The sequence below is a fragment of the Gopherus evgoodei genome, chromosome 4 (assembly GCF_007399415.2).
Source record: "Gopherus evgoodei ecotype Sinaloan lineage chromosome 4, rGopEvg1_v1.p, whole genome shotgun sequence".
In the NCBI taxonomy this organism is placed as follows: Eukaryota; Metazoa; Chordata; order Testudines; family Testudinidae; genus Gopherus; species Gopherus evgoodei.
This window is the reverse complement of record NC_044325.1, coordinates 128,353,263-128,367,366: the sequence shown is the minus strand read 5'-3', so window position 1 is coordinate 128,367,366 and position 14,104 is coordinate 128,353,263. Positions and strand designations below refer to the sequence as shown.

Genomic DNA, 14,104 nt, shown 5'->3' with positions numbered 1-14,104 from the left:
AGATGACAGAAAAAGAAGCAATGGTCTCAAGTTGCAGTGGGGGAGGTATTAGGAAAAACTATTTCACTAGGAAGGTGGTGAAGCACTGGAATGGGTTACCTAGGGAGGTGATGGAATCTCTATCCTTAGAGGTCTTTCAGGCCAGGCCTGACAAAGCCCTCACTGGGATGATTTAGCTGGGGTTAGTCCTGCTTTGAGCTGGGATTGGACTAGATGACCTCCTGAGGTCTCTTCTAAACCTAATCTTCTATGATTCTATGATCTGTACGTGGGGGTTGAGAGGGGAGAGAATAAGGTTTGGTACCCTCTCTTCTGCTTATGCAACCATAGACAAATTGGAGAAGGGTGATGTTAGTTATTCCCTGTGGAAACAAGATGATGTTTCACAAAATCACAATTACAACAACACTGTCAGATCAAGCACATTGGCTGTCTAAAATGGCTACTCTAACTATGCCATTGACATAGTATTCATTTGGAATTTATCTCCTTTTTTGCTAAGTGAATCATTTATAAGAAAAATACTGATTTTCTTTGACCATATTTGTAACATATGTGACAATGTTCAGATGCATAATTTTCACTTCTGAGTTGATCACAAACTGAACACTTGGACTCTTTTCTCTTTGTATAGAATTAATCCCTTCCCTACTCTAGGTGGGGATCTCAGCTGCCTTCAGTAAACTCCTGATGTCCCAGTCATGAAAAGAACCAATGGGAAGGCTGCAGAAGCTCCTTGAAGCCCCTTTTAGGGCAGAGGACAGAGGAGCTACACCAGGAAACTATTCATGTACTTGTTCGGAGACATTGGTCATCAGCTTGGTGCTTTCTCAAGTTAGCTGGGGCCTGAGTTACCCTGCCGAGCTGCTGTTTGTGGCTCCCATGTGTATGCCCTATAGCACAGAGTTGCCAGCTCCTTTCCATTCTTTGCCCCTGGGTCCACTAATTGATCTGCCTCAGGAGAGCAAAGAATAGCACTGAGCCCACGATCATTCTTGCCTGCTGGCTCTGCTGCCATACTTCTCTTAGTGACCATCCTTGGAAGCAATGCCTTGGTTTTCCACTCTCTGAAAAGCAGTAGCACATCAGTTTCGCTCCCCAACTGACCCACTGCTGACTCAGACTACCCCTTTGCTGTCCTGCTCCAGCCATCTATTTATCCCTACCACCTGGCACTGTATCCACCAGGGTTGAGGGGTGCTCCCTGCTCACAGCCTTGTCCTAAGGCATCAGGAAAGTCTGAAGAAATAGTGGGGACTGAGGCATCACTATGGCAGGAGCAGTAATCTGCCTAGCTTCAAAATTTCCATTGGACAGCCCTGCATTAACTCCCATACTATATCCCTATAGAACTTGCCCAGGACTGTGAGGGATAAGGCTGGGATCTGTCCAAAGGTTAAGGGGCCTGAGGTACTATACATCAGTCAGCCTGTTTCTGGACTTGATGACCCAAGCCTTGGTGGGGTCCGTCTGTGCTAACTCTGTGCCATGGGTGAGTAGACCCACCGAATGGAAGAGATGAGCACAGAATCCACACCTCCAAGATGGTGGGGAGGGTGAAGGAATCTGCTGCCCCTCCCGCTGAATAGACATGAGGCCAGGAGTGGCCCTTTGTGGCATCCCTAAACTAATAACCAACCTAAACCCCTATTTTTGGTTGGTTGGTTTTCCTAGCTCATTTATCAAGGAAACACCTTTGCATCATGAGTGGGGAGGGAATGATGAGTCTCACTTGCCATGGAAACACTTTTGGCCCTTGGGTGTGATGAGATGGAAGTGCACTTTAGCTGTCCTGGTTGTTCAGGAGATATGGAGAGGTCACCACCCCTGACCCATCATCTTCTCATTGGAGAATGGGGATGGAGATATTGTAACTCAATCCCTCCACACTGGCTGATTTTTCAGGATTCATACAGTCTAGGAATGATGTGGGCAAATTCCTCTGGATCTAAATGGCTGCCAAAAAAACTCAATTTAAATGAAGCTACAGCCCTCCCTCAAACCAAAATAGCTGCTATTCTCACAAAGGCCAATGAGCCTGCCTTTAGTAAAGATGGCTATCGTCTCCCATTGCTTCTAATGTGATTGAAGCCAGGCTGCCCTAACAGAGTAAGTGGCCCTCTATGTTGTCAGAACATAGCAAGGGTCATTGTAAGTATCCGATGATTATGGGGGAGGCAGGGAAGGACACGGAGGGGAAACAGGTGAACATGGGGAGCAAGGCAAAGAGAATATAGAGGAGGGTGAAGGAAGTGAGAAACTGTAGGTAGAGAGATGTAATTTGGGTTGCAGAAAAATAGAAGAAAAATGAATGTAAGATGGGAATGCAGGGAACCAAAGAGTAAGGAGTATTGGAAGGGGAGATGGGAGAAGGAGTTTGAAGAAAGGAGCTAGGAAGTCATGGATGGAAGGAGAGTGATAGTGGAGGAGGACTGGAGAGGCTAAGAATGGCAGCTCCCTTGCACCAAAGGTTAGAGAAGGGTTTGTGGAGTCCCATCAAGCAGCTTTCTCCAGGGAATCTCTGCTTTCATACTGACTATCAGGGCTGCCCCTTTCTTTGTGGGTTATCCGTTCAGCCTTCAAGACAATCAATACAAACACAGCAACATGAATGGCTTGCAGTAGTGGTCAGTAGCCCAGGAATTAGATAGTCCTATGGTTTAGTAAGTTTTTTAAACTAATAGTGCTGTAAATTTTGAAGCATAACTACCATGGAAATAATCTTTAATGTCTGGTTAGTTCTATTTTCTTTTGAAATACATTGCAACTTCTCAAGAAAAGGTCTACTGTAAGACTTAGATACATTGCTCAAGGATATCAATTTTTTCAGGGAGGAGATATAGTGTAATGTGGCAATGGGCACTAATGCTTGTGATGATATAGGCTTCAACCCTATTCACCAACCATCCATTTTTTAGCTTGTATTCTATTGCAATGCTGTCATCTGATGCCCTTATGGCTACTTCCAGCAGTTTGTTGTTTCACTTTAGAATAAGCACACAGATGGGTGAAGCGAGGAGGGATGAGAAAAGCTGAAATTCAGACACAAATACCTGCACTTATGTCCAAGGACCTAACAGATGTAATGGTCAAGCATATTCTCTCTTCTCACATCTGAAGCAGAGTTCCTAGAATGTTTACTTAATATCTATATTGTTTTGTAAGTCAAGAGCAGAACTTTTTTAATGATGCTGCATTGGTTATTATTCTGGGCTATACAGAAATCTGAATTCAAATCTCAGTGACATTTGTAGCTTTCATGCAATTACATCATTTAGAGACTAGGTCACGGTTTTTAAAAATATTCCTGTCTAACATAGGGCCCCAAAATAACTGAGACTATTATCAAAATGCTGAGAACCCAGAATCTGCCACAGATTTCTTAGCCACAGCCTCCTTGGGCCAGAACCAAGGGTCTTTCTCCTAAAACATTGTTGAGAATAATAACGACATGGTGGTGTCATTTATTTACATGCTGCATCATTGCAGGACTTCACTGAAAGCAGCTCTTAATTGTACTCAAGGAATATGTATTAATTTTAAATATAGGAATTATTTTCTATTCTAATTAACTATTCGAACAACTTGTCAATGGTTGTGAATTCTCCATCCCTGGAAATTTTTCTAAAACACCTGTTGTAGCTCAAACAGGAATTTATTCAGGCAACTCCTATGTCTGGTTTTTACAGGTCCAAACAGATGCCCATGTTCTACAGTAGGTCATACTAGATGATCTGATAGTCCTTTCCTATGACTCCATGAATCACAGTGGTCTTTTCAGGCTTTATAATCTACTAATTGCTTCTATTCTGTTCTATATAGTTTCTTATATGGCCATAATCCCTGTAGTATCTGAGCAGCTTCATTAATATATTAAGCTTCTTAACTAACATCCATCATATGTGGTTCTTCTATCTCTGCCTCTCATCCTCTCCCCAGAACTGCTATATCAGATAAGACCAGTAATCCGTGTACTCCAGTAACCTGTATCTGACCATGGCCACTACCAGCTGCTTTAGAGGAAGGTGGAAGGAACAACCTATTCCAGAATTATGAAATAAGCTGCTCATAGAAAAATATTCTTTTTATATTTGGTCAGTGAGTGGCTATCTTACCACCTAAGTTTTCACAGTTTATAACCTTTGTACAAAAAGAAAAGAAAACTACTTAAAGCTTCAGTAATTTTTTTCAATGATCTTACAAGCAGTAATATTAAAATAGAACCACTGCAGAAGTAAGAAGGCCATCTGCAGCTCTTAATTCGGGGGGAAACAGTTGGGATTTTCACAAAAGAACTGCCAGCAGAGAGATATGGATTTCCCTAAAATTTCTTCTGACTATTATCATCTCCCCTTCTAATTCCAGTTTGCAGAACTAACATCATTCTACATATCACATTTTTAATTTCCCTCCAACAATCACTTCTCTGCTCCATAATTTTTTCATGGCATTTTTCACCTCATTTCTTAGGGTGTAGATCAAGGGATTCAGCATAGGGGTGCTAATGGTGTAGAACACAGTGACCATCTTATCCTCAGAGAAGGTGATGGAAGGTCTCATATAGATGAAGATACATGGCCCAAAAAATAAAATGACTACAGTAATGTGGGATGCGCAGATTGAGAGAGCTTTGAGACGCCCTTTGGAAGAGCAAGTTTTCAAGGAGACTAAGATGACAACATAGGATACAACCAACACTACAAGACAACTAAGAGAAATCATCCCACTATTGTCAACAACTATAACGTTAACTATGTAAGTGTCAGTGCAGGCCAATTTCAGCAAAGGGTGCACATCACAGAAATAATGGTCAATCTCATTGGGCCCACAGAAGGGTAACTGCGTAGTCAGAAGAGTCTGAACCATGGAATGCACAAAGGCCCCTGCCCATGAAGCCACCACCATCCAGCTGCACACATGCTTGTTCATAATGGTCATATAATGGAGGGGTTTGCAGATCGCGATGTAACGGTCGTACGCCATCACCATGAGGAGGAAGATCTCGGTGCACCCAAAGAAATGGACAGCAAAGAGCTGTGCTATACAGCCAACAAAGGAGATGGTTTTCCTCTCAACAAGGAAGTCTGCAATCAGCTTTGGGGCTGTAACAGAAGAGTAGCAGATGTCTACAAAGGACAGATACCTAAGAAAGAAATACATTGGAGAGTTCAGACGCTCACTGAGCTTTATAGTGATAATGATGAGCAGATTTCCCAGAATGATAACTACATAAAAGAGTAAAAACAGTACAAAACACACTTGCTGTAACTCTTGATCCTGGGAGAGTCCCAACAGAATGAATTTGGACGCATTGTTTGTATTCTCCATATATTCAGAGTAGGAGAGGAGCTTAAAGTGCCAAATTAAATCACCTGTAATGGGAGATTAAGGAATATTATCAATCAAAAAATCAATGCTTATCGCTGTCACAGTGAACATCAAGATGTATTAGCCAAAGAAGTAGATTTTGTCCAAAAAGAAAACAATGCCAATATCTCAATCAAAGGAACATTAGAAGTTGATATTCAACTCAAAATGAATTGATGAGATATATGAACATGTAGTGCAACTTATTTTCATTGTATTGTTATATATGCTCACTGAGCATCTTTTTCAACTGTGTCTTTTTAAACAGGAAGAATAGCTTTCTCACAATGTCCCCTGGGCTTCTAAATGCCCACTTTATGCACATAGTTGTTGATTTGAACATCCAAATATGGGTCTAAGATGTCCCATTAAGGAAGCAATGTATGAAAACTGGTGCCTGAGTATTTTCCTCAGAAATACCTGGAAATTTCTGTGCTATGATCGTTAATAGCATTATTGTAATAATATGTTAAGGGGAATAAGATCTGCTCTTTAGTATTTTTGCCTCTGATAACTCAAGCAGAACTTCAGTTTGCTATGATCAGAATTCAGACATTGACACCGGTGAGCCAATTATTTAACATTGCTTCAGACATCAGTGTTGTTCATTTCTAAGGAGTCAAATGATAAACAATCAGCACATCTGTTTTCTCATCAATCATCATGAGCCAGGATTATCTTTTTGAAAGTAACAACAAAAAATTGATTTCTCTTGACACAAACATCAGGATTTATTATCTGAGAGAAACATACAATGTTGACTGAGGACACTACACCTCTGTCAATATTCACTTCAATGTACTATAAACCATAGTGTTTACTGAAGTATATAATCAATATCTATTACAATACACATCTTGGTAATTCATCACTCACTGACTAATTTCCACAATGTTCATGTTCCCATTGAGCTAGACTCTTGGAATTTGGCAAAATCACTCCTTGTATGACATTATATTGTATAATTTGACAGTCTCTCCCATATGGGAGGTACTACCCATTACTACCAACTACTATACATTTGGATCTACACTTTTAGAAAATAATTGTATACTGCTTGAGAAATATATGACTATGTAAATCTATGACCACTGATTATTAAATTTTTGGCAAATCAAAAAGTTGAAAAAGAATTTTTTTCAGATTGACAAACATTTCATTGGACCTCCAAATAATATTTTATTTCAATTCTGAGAATTTTTTTAGCCTTTTTACATTTAGTTTTTTTAACTGAAGGGCAAAGTTGTTTCAAACCCAATAATGGAATCATTTCATTCTGAAAATGACAAAATGAAACATTTTACCTTTTATGGGTTTGGTTTTTGTTTTTTGGTTTTTTTTTAAACACAAAAATAATTTAGGAAAACCAACACAAATTCATAAAACTTTTTGGTATTGGCAAGTGTGCATTTTTTACTAAAAAAATTTGACTGAAAAATGTCATCCAGGTTTTCTTAGAGTGTATGGACATGCATCTACAGGCTGTGATAGACATTGCTTCTGAATTAGAACAAATAACCTTTTTAAAAAATCAACAATAAATACAAATTGAGAAAGGGAAATTAGTAGACAGGATTTCAGTCATGCTCCAATTTAATAATTTTCAGACTAATGGAATGGATGGGACTAGATGGAAACCCTAACAAACAGATTCCTTTCCTTTATGTTATGTGTATAAAACTAAAAAATGAAAAGAATTAATGTAAAATATTCAGCTATACTGGAAAACTTACCCTGCTTGTAGGTGTGGATCCTAATAGTTTCTTGGAAGGTGTTATGTCCCCAGCTTTCACCAGCACCAGTAAGGAAATCCTCCTTTTCTATTCTCTTCCATTCTTTTAGACCTAATCTCATCAGTGATTTGCCCCCTCTAAAGATAAACTAGGACTAATTTAGTGACCTGGGGTTGATTGGTCCCTGTAAGTGCAGAGCAATGCTTTCCTATCCACCTCTCTCACAGTTCGAAAGCCATAGAGGCCATTTCTGCCTTAAGGGGCAGAAACTGATCTGAAACTCTGTATCCATCCCTCACTCTGCAAAATCTAAGATCCAACAAGATCTTTTGGAAAAAGTTCTCTCTCTCTCTCTCCTGGCTGTGAAGTTACAGCAGAAATATTTAGAGTGAATCATATAGTGGTAGCATGTCATTGCCTTGGGTTCCCAGAGGCATTTTTGTCTCCATTGGAAGCAATCAGTGAAGAGGTGGCTAAAGCATATTGCTTTGATCCTTCAGGCAAACTTTTGGTGTGTTGATAGTTAGGCCTAGATTTTTAGGCATTTCTCCGCTCAGCGTTACAAGGGACTTAGCTACACTCTCTTTTCAAAATTGGCTTAGGTACTTAGCAATCTAAGGGTACATCAACACTACCCGCCAGATACGGGTAGTGATCAATCTATTGGGGATCGATTTATCGTGTCTAGTGTAGACACGATAAAATCAATCCCCAATCGCTCTGCCATTGACTCCGGAACTCCACCCTGGTGAGAGGCTGAAGCGGAGTCGATGGGGGAGCAGCAGCGGTCGACTCACCGCTGTCCTAACAGCCAGGTAAAATCGACCTAAGATACTCTGACTTCAGCTTCACGAATCTTAGGTCGACCCTCCCTCCTCCCCCATCCCAGTGTAGACCTAGCCTAAGTCACATTGAGACTTAGGCTTCTAAGTGCCTAAATCACTTTTTTTAAATGGGATTTAGAAATCTAAGTCACTCAGGATTTGTGATACTGAGCTGAGCAACACCTAAATACCTTTAAAAATCTGGTCCTTAATCCCTTTAGTTGTTCTGTGCCTCACACTTAGAATTAGATATGAATCCCTCTCAACTTCCTGTGTTTTACCAACTGATTGTGCTGTAGATTTGAGATCTTTCACCTCATATCTCGTTCATATCTGGTTCATTCTACTGACACCTTCCTACATAACAAGACATTGCAGGAACTTCTCTGTCAAAATCTTCAGTTATCTCCTAATGCTCAGGAAGCAAGAGCTTGAGAAGTCTGGCAACAGATAGTTAGCCCTCTAGGAAATGCTGTGTGTGAACAGCCATCTGTTCTAACTAGAGCTGTGTAAATAGACTTTTTTTAGTTCACTGAAAATTCCAAAGATAAACTGGCGGGGGGGATTTGTTTTGGGTTGAACCGAAAACAAAATTTTGGTAAATTGAAAAGTTAAAAAAGTTTCTTTTTGGGTCAAGTGAAACATTTTGTTTGCCAATAATTAAACATTTTGCTTTAATTTTGAGTGATTTTGAATTATTTTTTAAAAATAAAATTAAAGGAAATTTTGAAACAAAAAGTCATTTTTAACCAAATAATTGAAAGTTATTTTAGAAAATATCAAAAAAAAAAATTCTTAAATTTTTAAAGGTTTCCCTCCCCACCCTTACTAAAACAATTCAGTGAAACCAACACACATTGTTTCAGTTTGCCTGAATCTGCATTTTTTTGCTAGGAGAAAAGTTTAAGTTGAAAATTTTCACCTCACTCTAGTCCTAAACAATCACTTAAATAAGGGATTTAACAACTTTTGGATTTTTGTTCTACGTGCTCATGCGGTAAAGTTACAGGGTTCAGTTGTGACAATACAATGGCCCATGAAAGGAATGATTCAGCTAGCTTTGCAAAAGAGACATTATAGCAAAATCAGCCAATGAGGACTCTGAGGTAGTGTATGCCCAAATGTGTCCTGCTACATTTTGTCACAAGATGCTGCTTACATGCCACTCCCTGACTGCTCTGGGCCTACAGCTGGAGAGTAGAAGGGGGACCCAGCACCTATGGGACAGTCGTGCTGTGTTCCTAGGTTGAAAACCAGTGAATGGTTTCCATTGATTTCACTGGGATCTGGATCAAACTCCACACAGATTTAGGAAGTGGCTGCTCTTTGTTCACCTGTGCAAAATATGTATTAGGAGTGGGGATAAACACGCTCACCCACACCCTCATTTATCCACCAACATAACCAGTCCTGAATTGATCCATAATGAGAGTCATGTCATGTTAGCCTAGTTGTAATGAAACAAAACAGACTGTGACATCTCTTGCAAAAGATGCACATCGAAAGCCAAATTATTCCTTTAATATACGATTCACTGAGAACTAGACTCAGTTTTGGCTTAGCAGATCATTTATCAAATGAACCTGATTTCCTCTAAATTAATTTGGTATTTCATAGAATCACAGGGTTGGAAGGGACCTCAGGAGGTCATCGAGTCCAACCCCCTGCTCAAAGCAAGACCAGTCCCCAACTAAATCATCCCAGCCAGAGCTTTGTCAAGCCTGATCTTAAAAATCTCTAAGGAAGGTGTCAAAGTATTATTCCCACTTTGAACTTTAGCGTCCAAAAAGTGGGTACCTGCATGTACCCTTCTAAGCTTAATTCCTAGCTTAGATCTGATAGTGCTGCCACCAACCAAAAATATAGTGTTTTGGTACACTTCCTGTCACCCAAACCCTTTCCTGGGGGACCCAAGACCCAAACCCCTTGGGTCTTAAAACAAAGAGAAATAAACCATTCCCCCTCCTTTCCCCCTCCCAGACTTTCCCTGAGAGATCACTGTGATCCAAACTCCTTGGATCCTAAAAGAGAGAGGAATTAACCTTCCCCCACCTCCTTTCCACCCACCAATCCCCTGGTGAGTTCAGACCCAATCCCCTTGGGTCTTAAACAAGGAAAAAAATCAATCAGGTTCTTAAAAAAGAAAGCTTTTAATTAAAGAAAGAAAAAGTAAAAATTATCTCTGTAAAACCAGGATGGAAAATGTTTACGGGGTCTTCAGCTATACATAGACTAGAAGGACTCCCTAAGTTACAAGTTACAGCAAACACAGGTAAAATATCCTTCCAGCAAAATACACATTTGTAAATAAAGAAAACAAACAAAAGACTAATCCGCCTTCTAGCTAGTACTTACTATTTTGAACATGAGAGACTGTTTCAGAAAGATTGGAGAAAGCTGTTTCCACGTCTGGTCCCTCTTAGCCCCAAGAGAGAACAAAGAACAACACAAACAAAGACTTCCCTCCACCAAGATTTGAAAGTATCCTGTCCCCCAATTGGTCCTTTGGTCAAGTGTCAGCCAGGTTCACTGAGCTTGTTAACCCTTTACAGGTAAAAGAGACATTAACACTTAACTATCTGTTTATGATATGCCCCCCAAATCTCAGACAGTGTGGAACCACACTGGCGATGATTTCTTCCTAGAACTTTAGAAGAAACAGATTAATAACACACATGCACCGTTACATATAATACTAATTATGTAAAACTACAAGATTTTCCACATTTCAAGGACAATTTTTAACCAGTTCAATCTGGGAAACTTTCACGGGAGAGTGCATCAGCTACTTTGTTAGAAGCTCCTGAAATGTGTTGAATTTCAAAATCAAGATCTTGGAGAGCTGAACGCCATCGAAGCAGTTTTTTGTTGTTTCCCTTGGCAGTAGGAAGCCACTTTAGCTCAGCATGGTTGGTTTGTAGCTGGAAACGCCGTCCCCAAACGTATGGGCGTAGCTTTTCCAGGGCATACACAATGGCATAGCATTCCTTTTCACTGATTGACCAATGGCATTCCCTCTCAGACAGTTTCTTGCTGAGAAACATGACAGGATGGAAGTTTTGATCCGGTCCTTCCTGCATTAAAATGGCTCCCACACCACGTTCAGATGCATCTGTGGTTACTTGGAATGATTTGTCAACGTCTGGGGCCCTTAGCACAGGGTCAGACATGAGGGTCGCCTTAAGCTGGGTAAAAGCCTTCTGACACTCATCAGTCCACTTAACTGCATTCTGCTGGGTCTTTTTGGTCAGGTCTATTAGTGGGGCAGCGATTTGGCTGTAATGTGGTACAAATCGCCTGTAATACCCGGCCAAGCCTAAGAAGGATTGGACCTGTTTCTTTGACCTTGGGACAGGCCACTTTTGGATAGCATCCACCTTGGCCTGTAGGGGATTTATTGTTCCTTGACCCACCTGGTGTCCAAGGTAAGTCACTCTGTTTTGGCCTATTTGACACTTTTTGGCCTTAACAGATAGTCCTGCCTGCCTGATGCTCTCAAAGACTTTTTCCAGGTGTTCTAGGTGTTCTGCCCATGAATCAGAAAAAATGGCCACATCATAGAGGTAGGCAACTGCATAATCTCCCAATCCTGCTTGGAGACCATCTACAAGTCTTTGGAAGGTGGCGGGTGCATTTCGCAGCCCGAAAGGAAGCACATTAAATTCATACACCCCCGCATGGGTGATGAAGGCTAACCTTTCTTTGGCGGGTTCATCTAGCGGTACTTGCCAGTACCCCTTGGTTAAGTCTATTGTAGAGATGAACTGGGCATGTCCCAACTTCTCCAACAGCTCATGAGTGCGTGGCATTGGATAGTTGTAGGGACGAGTTACCGCATTGAGCTCACGGTAGTCCACGCAAAAGCATATTTCCCCTCTGGTTTGGGTACCAGAACCACTGGAGATGCCCATGCACTGGCAGAGGAGCAGATTATATCCATCTGTAGCATGTTTTGGATCTCCCGTTCTATAGCAGCTTGGGCATGAGGAGACACCCGGTAGGGTGGGGTTCTAATGGGGTGAGCATTACCTGTGTCAATGGAGTGGTATGCCTGTTCAGTCTGTCCTGGGGTGGCTGAGAACAATGGGGCGAAGCTAGTGCACAGCTTCTTGATCTGTTGCCACTGCAAATGTTCCAAGGTAGTGGAGAGGTTCACCTCTTCCACGCCACCATCACTCTTTCCTTCATAGTAGACACTTTCAGGCCACTCAGCATCATCTTCTCCCTGGGCTTTAAACTGACAAACCTTTAAGTCTCTGGGATAGGAAGGCTTGAGAGAATTAACATGGTACCCTTTAGGCTTTAGGGAGGAATTGGGAAATGCTATGAGGTAGTTAACAGCTCTCAGGCTCTCCTGGACCGTGAATGGCCCTTCCCATGACTCTTCCATCTTATGGGCCTGTTGCGCCTTCAAGACCATCACTTGGTCTCCTACCTTGAAGGAACGTTCTCTGGTATGTCTATCATACCAGGCCTTTTGCTCTTTCTGAGCATCCTTTAGGTTTTCTTTAGCAAGTGCTAAAGAGTGTTGGAGGGTGCTTTGTAGGTTGCTTACAAAGTCTAGAATGTTAGTTCCTGGAGAAGGCGTAAACCCCTCCCATTGCTGCTTCACCAACTGTAATGACCCCTTAACCTTGTGGTCATACACAAGTTCAAACGGTGAAAACCCTAAACTGGGATGTGGTACAGCCCTGTAGGCAAAAAGCAACTGCTGTAACACTAGGGCCCAATCATTGGAGAGTTCATTGACTAATTTACGTATCATGGCCCCCAAAGTTCCATTAAACCTCTCCACCAGGCCACTGGTTTGATGGTGGTAAGGGGAGGCAACCAAGTGATTCACCCCATGAGCTTCCCACAGATCTTTCATGGTCCCTGCCAGGAAATTAGTTCCCGAATCTGTAAGGATGTCGGAGGGCCAACCTACCCTGGCAAAAATGTCTGTTAGATCCTGGCACACAGGTTTAGCCCTGGTGTTGCTTAGAGCTACTGCTTCCGGCCATTGGGTAGCAAAGTCCACGAAAGTCAGTATATACTGCTTTCCTCTGGGGATCTTTTTTTGGGAAAGGACCCAGAATATCCACAGCTACTTGCTGAAATGGGACCTCAGTTATGGGGAGTGGCTGGAGAGGGGCCTTGACCTGGTCTTGGGGCTTCGGCACACTTCACAAGACTGGACATAATTAGCAACATCCTTGCCCATCCCCTCCCAGTGGAAGGACTTCCCCAACCTATCTTTTGTTCTGTTCACCCCAGCATGGCCACTGGGATGATCATGGGCTAAGCTTAAGAGCTTTCCATGGTACTTAGTTGGAACTACCAACTGTTTTTGAGGATGCCAGTCTTCCTGGTGTCCACCAGAAAGAGTCTCCTTGTATAGAAGTCCTTGTTCTACAACAAACTGGATTGGTTAGAAGAGCTGAGAGGTGGTGGGGTGGTCCGTGCCACCGCCCAAGCTTTCTGAAGGCTGTCATCTGCTTCCTGCTCAGTCTGGAATTGTTCCCTTGAGGCTGGAGACACCAGTTCCTCCTTAGACTGTGGACTTGGGCTTAGTCCCTCTGGAAGCAATGTAGGTGATGGGGTTGTTTTCGTTGATGGTGAACCGCTTTCTGCTGGTGCACCAAGTGGTATTTCAGGCTCTGGCTGAGCCTCTTGGGAAGGGTTGTCTGCTGCTTCTGCCAGTTCAGGCCAGCTGGTGCCCTCTGGCGTTGGGGTTGGAGATGGGTTTGCAAGCGTTGGTGTCAGTGCTGGCAACAGTTGTGGTGCTGGTTGCTTTTCCAGTTCCGGTTCTGGGACTGGAGGCACTGTGGCTGTTGCAGTCGTTGGTAGGGGATCCGGGTCCACCACCTCTGTCTGGGTCTCTGGTAACACAGATGAGGCCCTTGTGGATGGTTCAGGAACAGAGATGGGTCTGGAAGCTTGCATGGCTTGGCTGCGCGTAACCATTCCCACCCTCTTGGCCCGCTTCCCCTGGTTGGCCAAGTCTTCCCCCAGTAGCATGGGGATGGGTTAACTGTCATAAACTGCAGAAGTCCACATTCCTGACCATCCTTTGTACTGGACAGGCAGTTCAGCTGTAGGCAAGTCTACAGATTTTAACATGAAGGAGTAAATTGTCACTTGGGCCTCTGGGTTGATGAATTTTGGGTCCACTAAGGATTGGTGGATAGCTGACACTTG

General features: G+C 42.3%; 1 protein-coding gene across 1 annotated transcript; it reads right to left on the bottom strand.

Moving 5' to 3' along the window:
* Positions 1-4,392: 4,392 nt before the first annotated feature.
* Positions 4,393-5,328, bottom strand: LOC115651584 (olfactory receptor 4S2-like). The gene has a single exon (XM_030562654.1). It carries the CDS (start codon positions 5,326-5,328, stop codon positions 4,393-4,395), a length of 936 nt encoding a protein of 311 aa, XP_030418514.1.
* Positions 5,329-14,104: the final 8,776 nt, after the last annotated feature.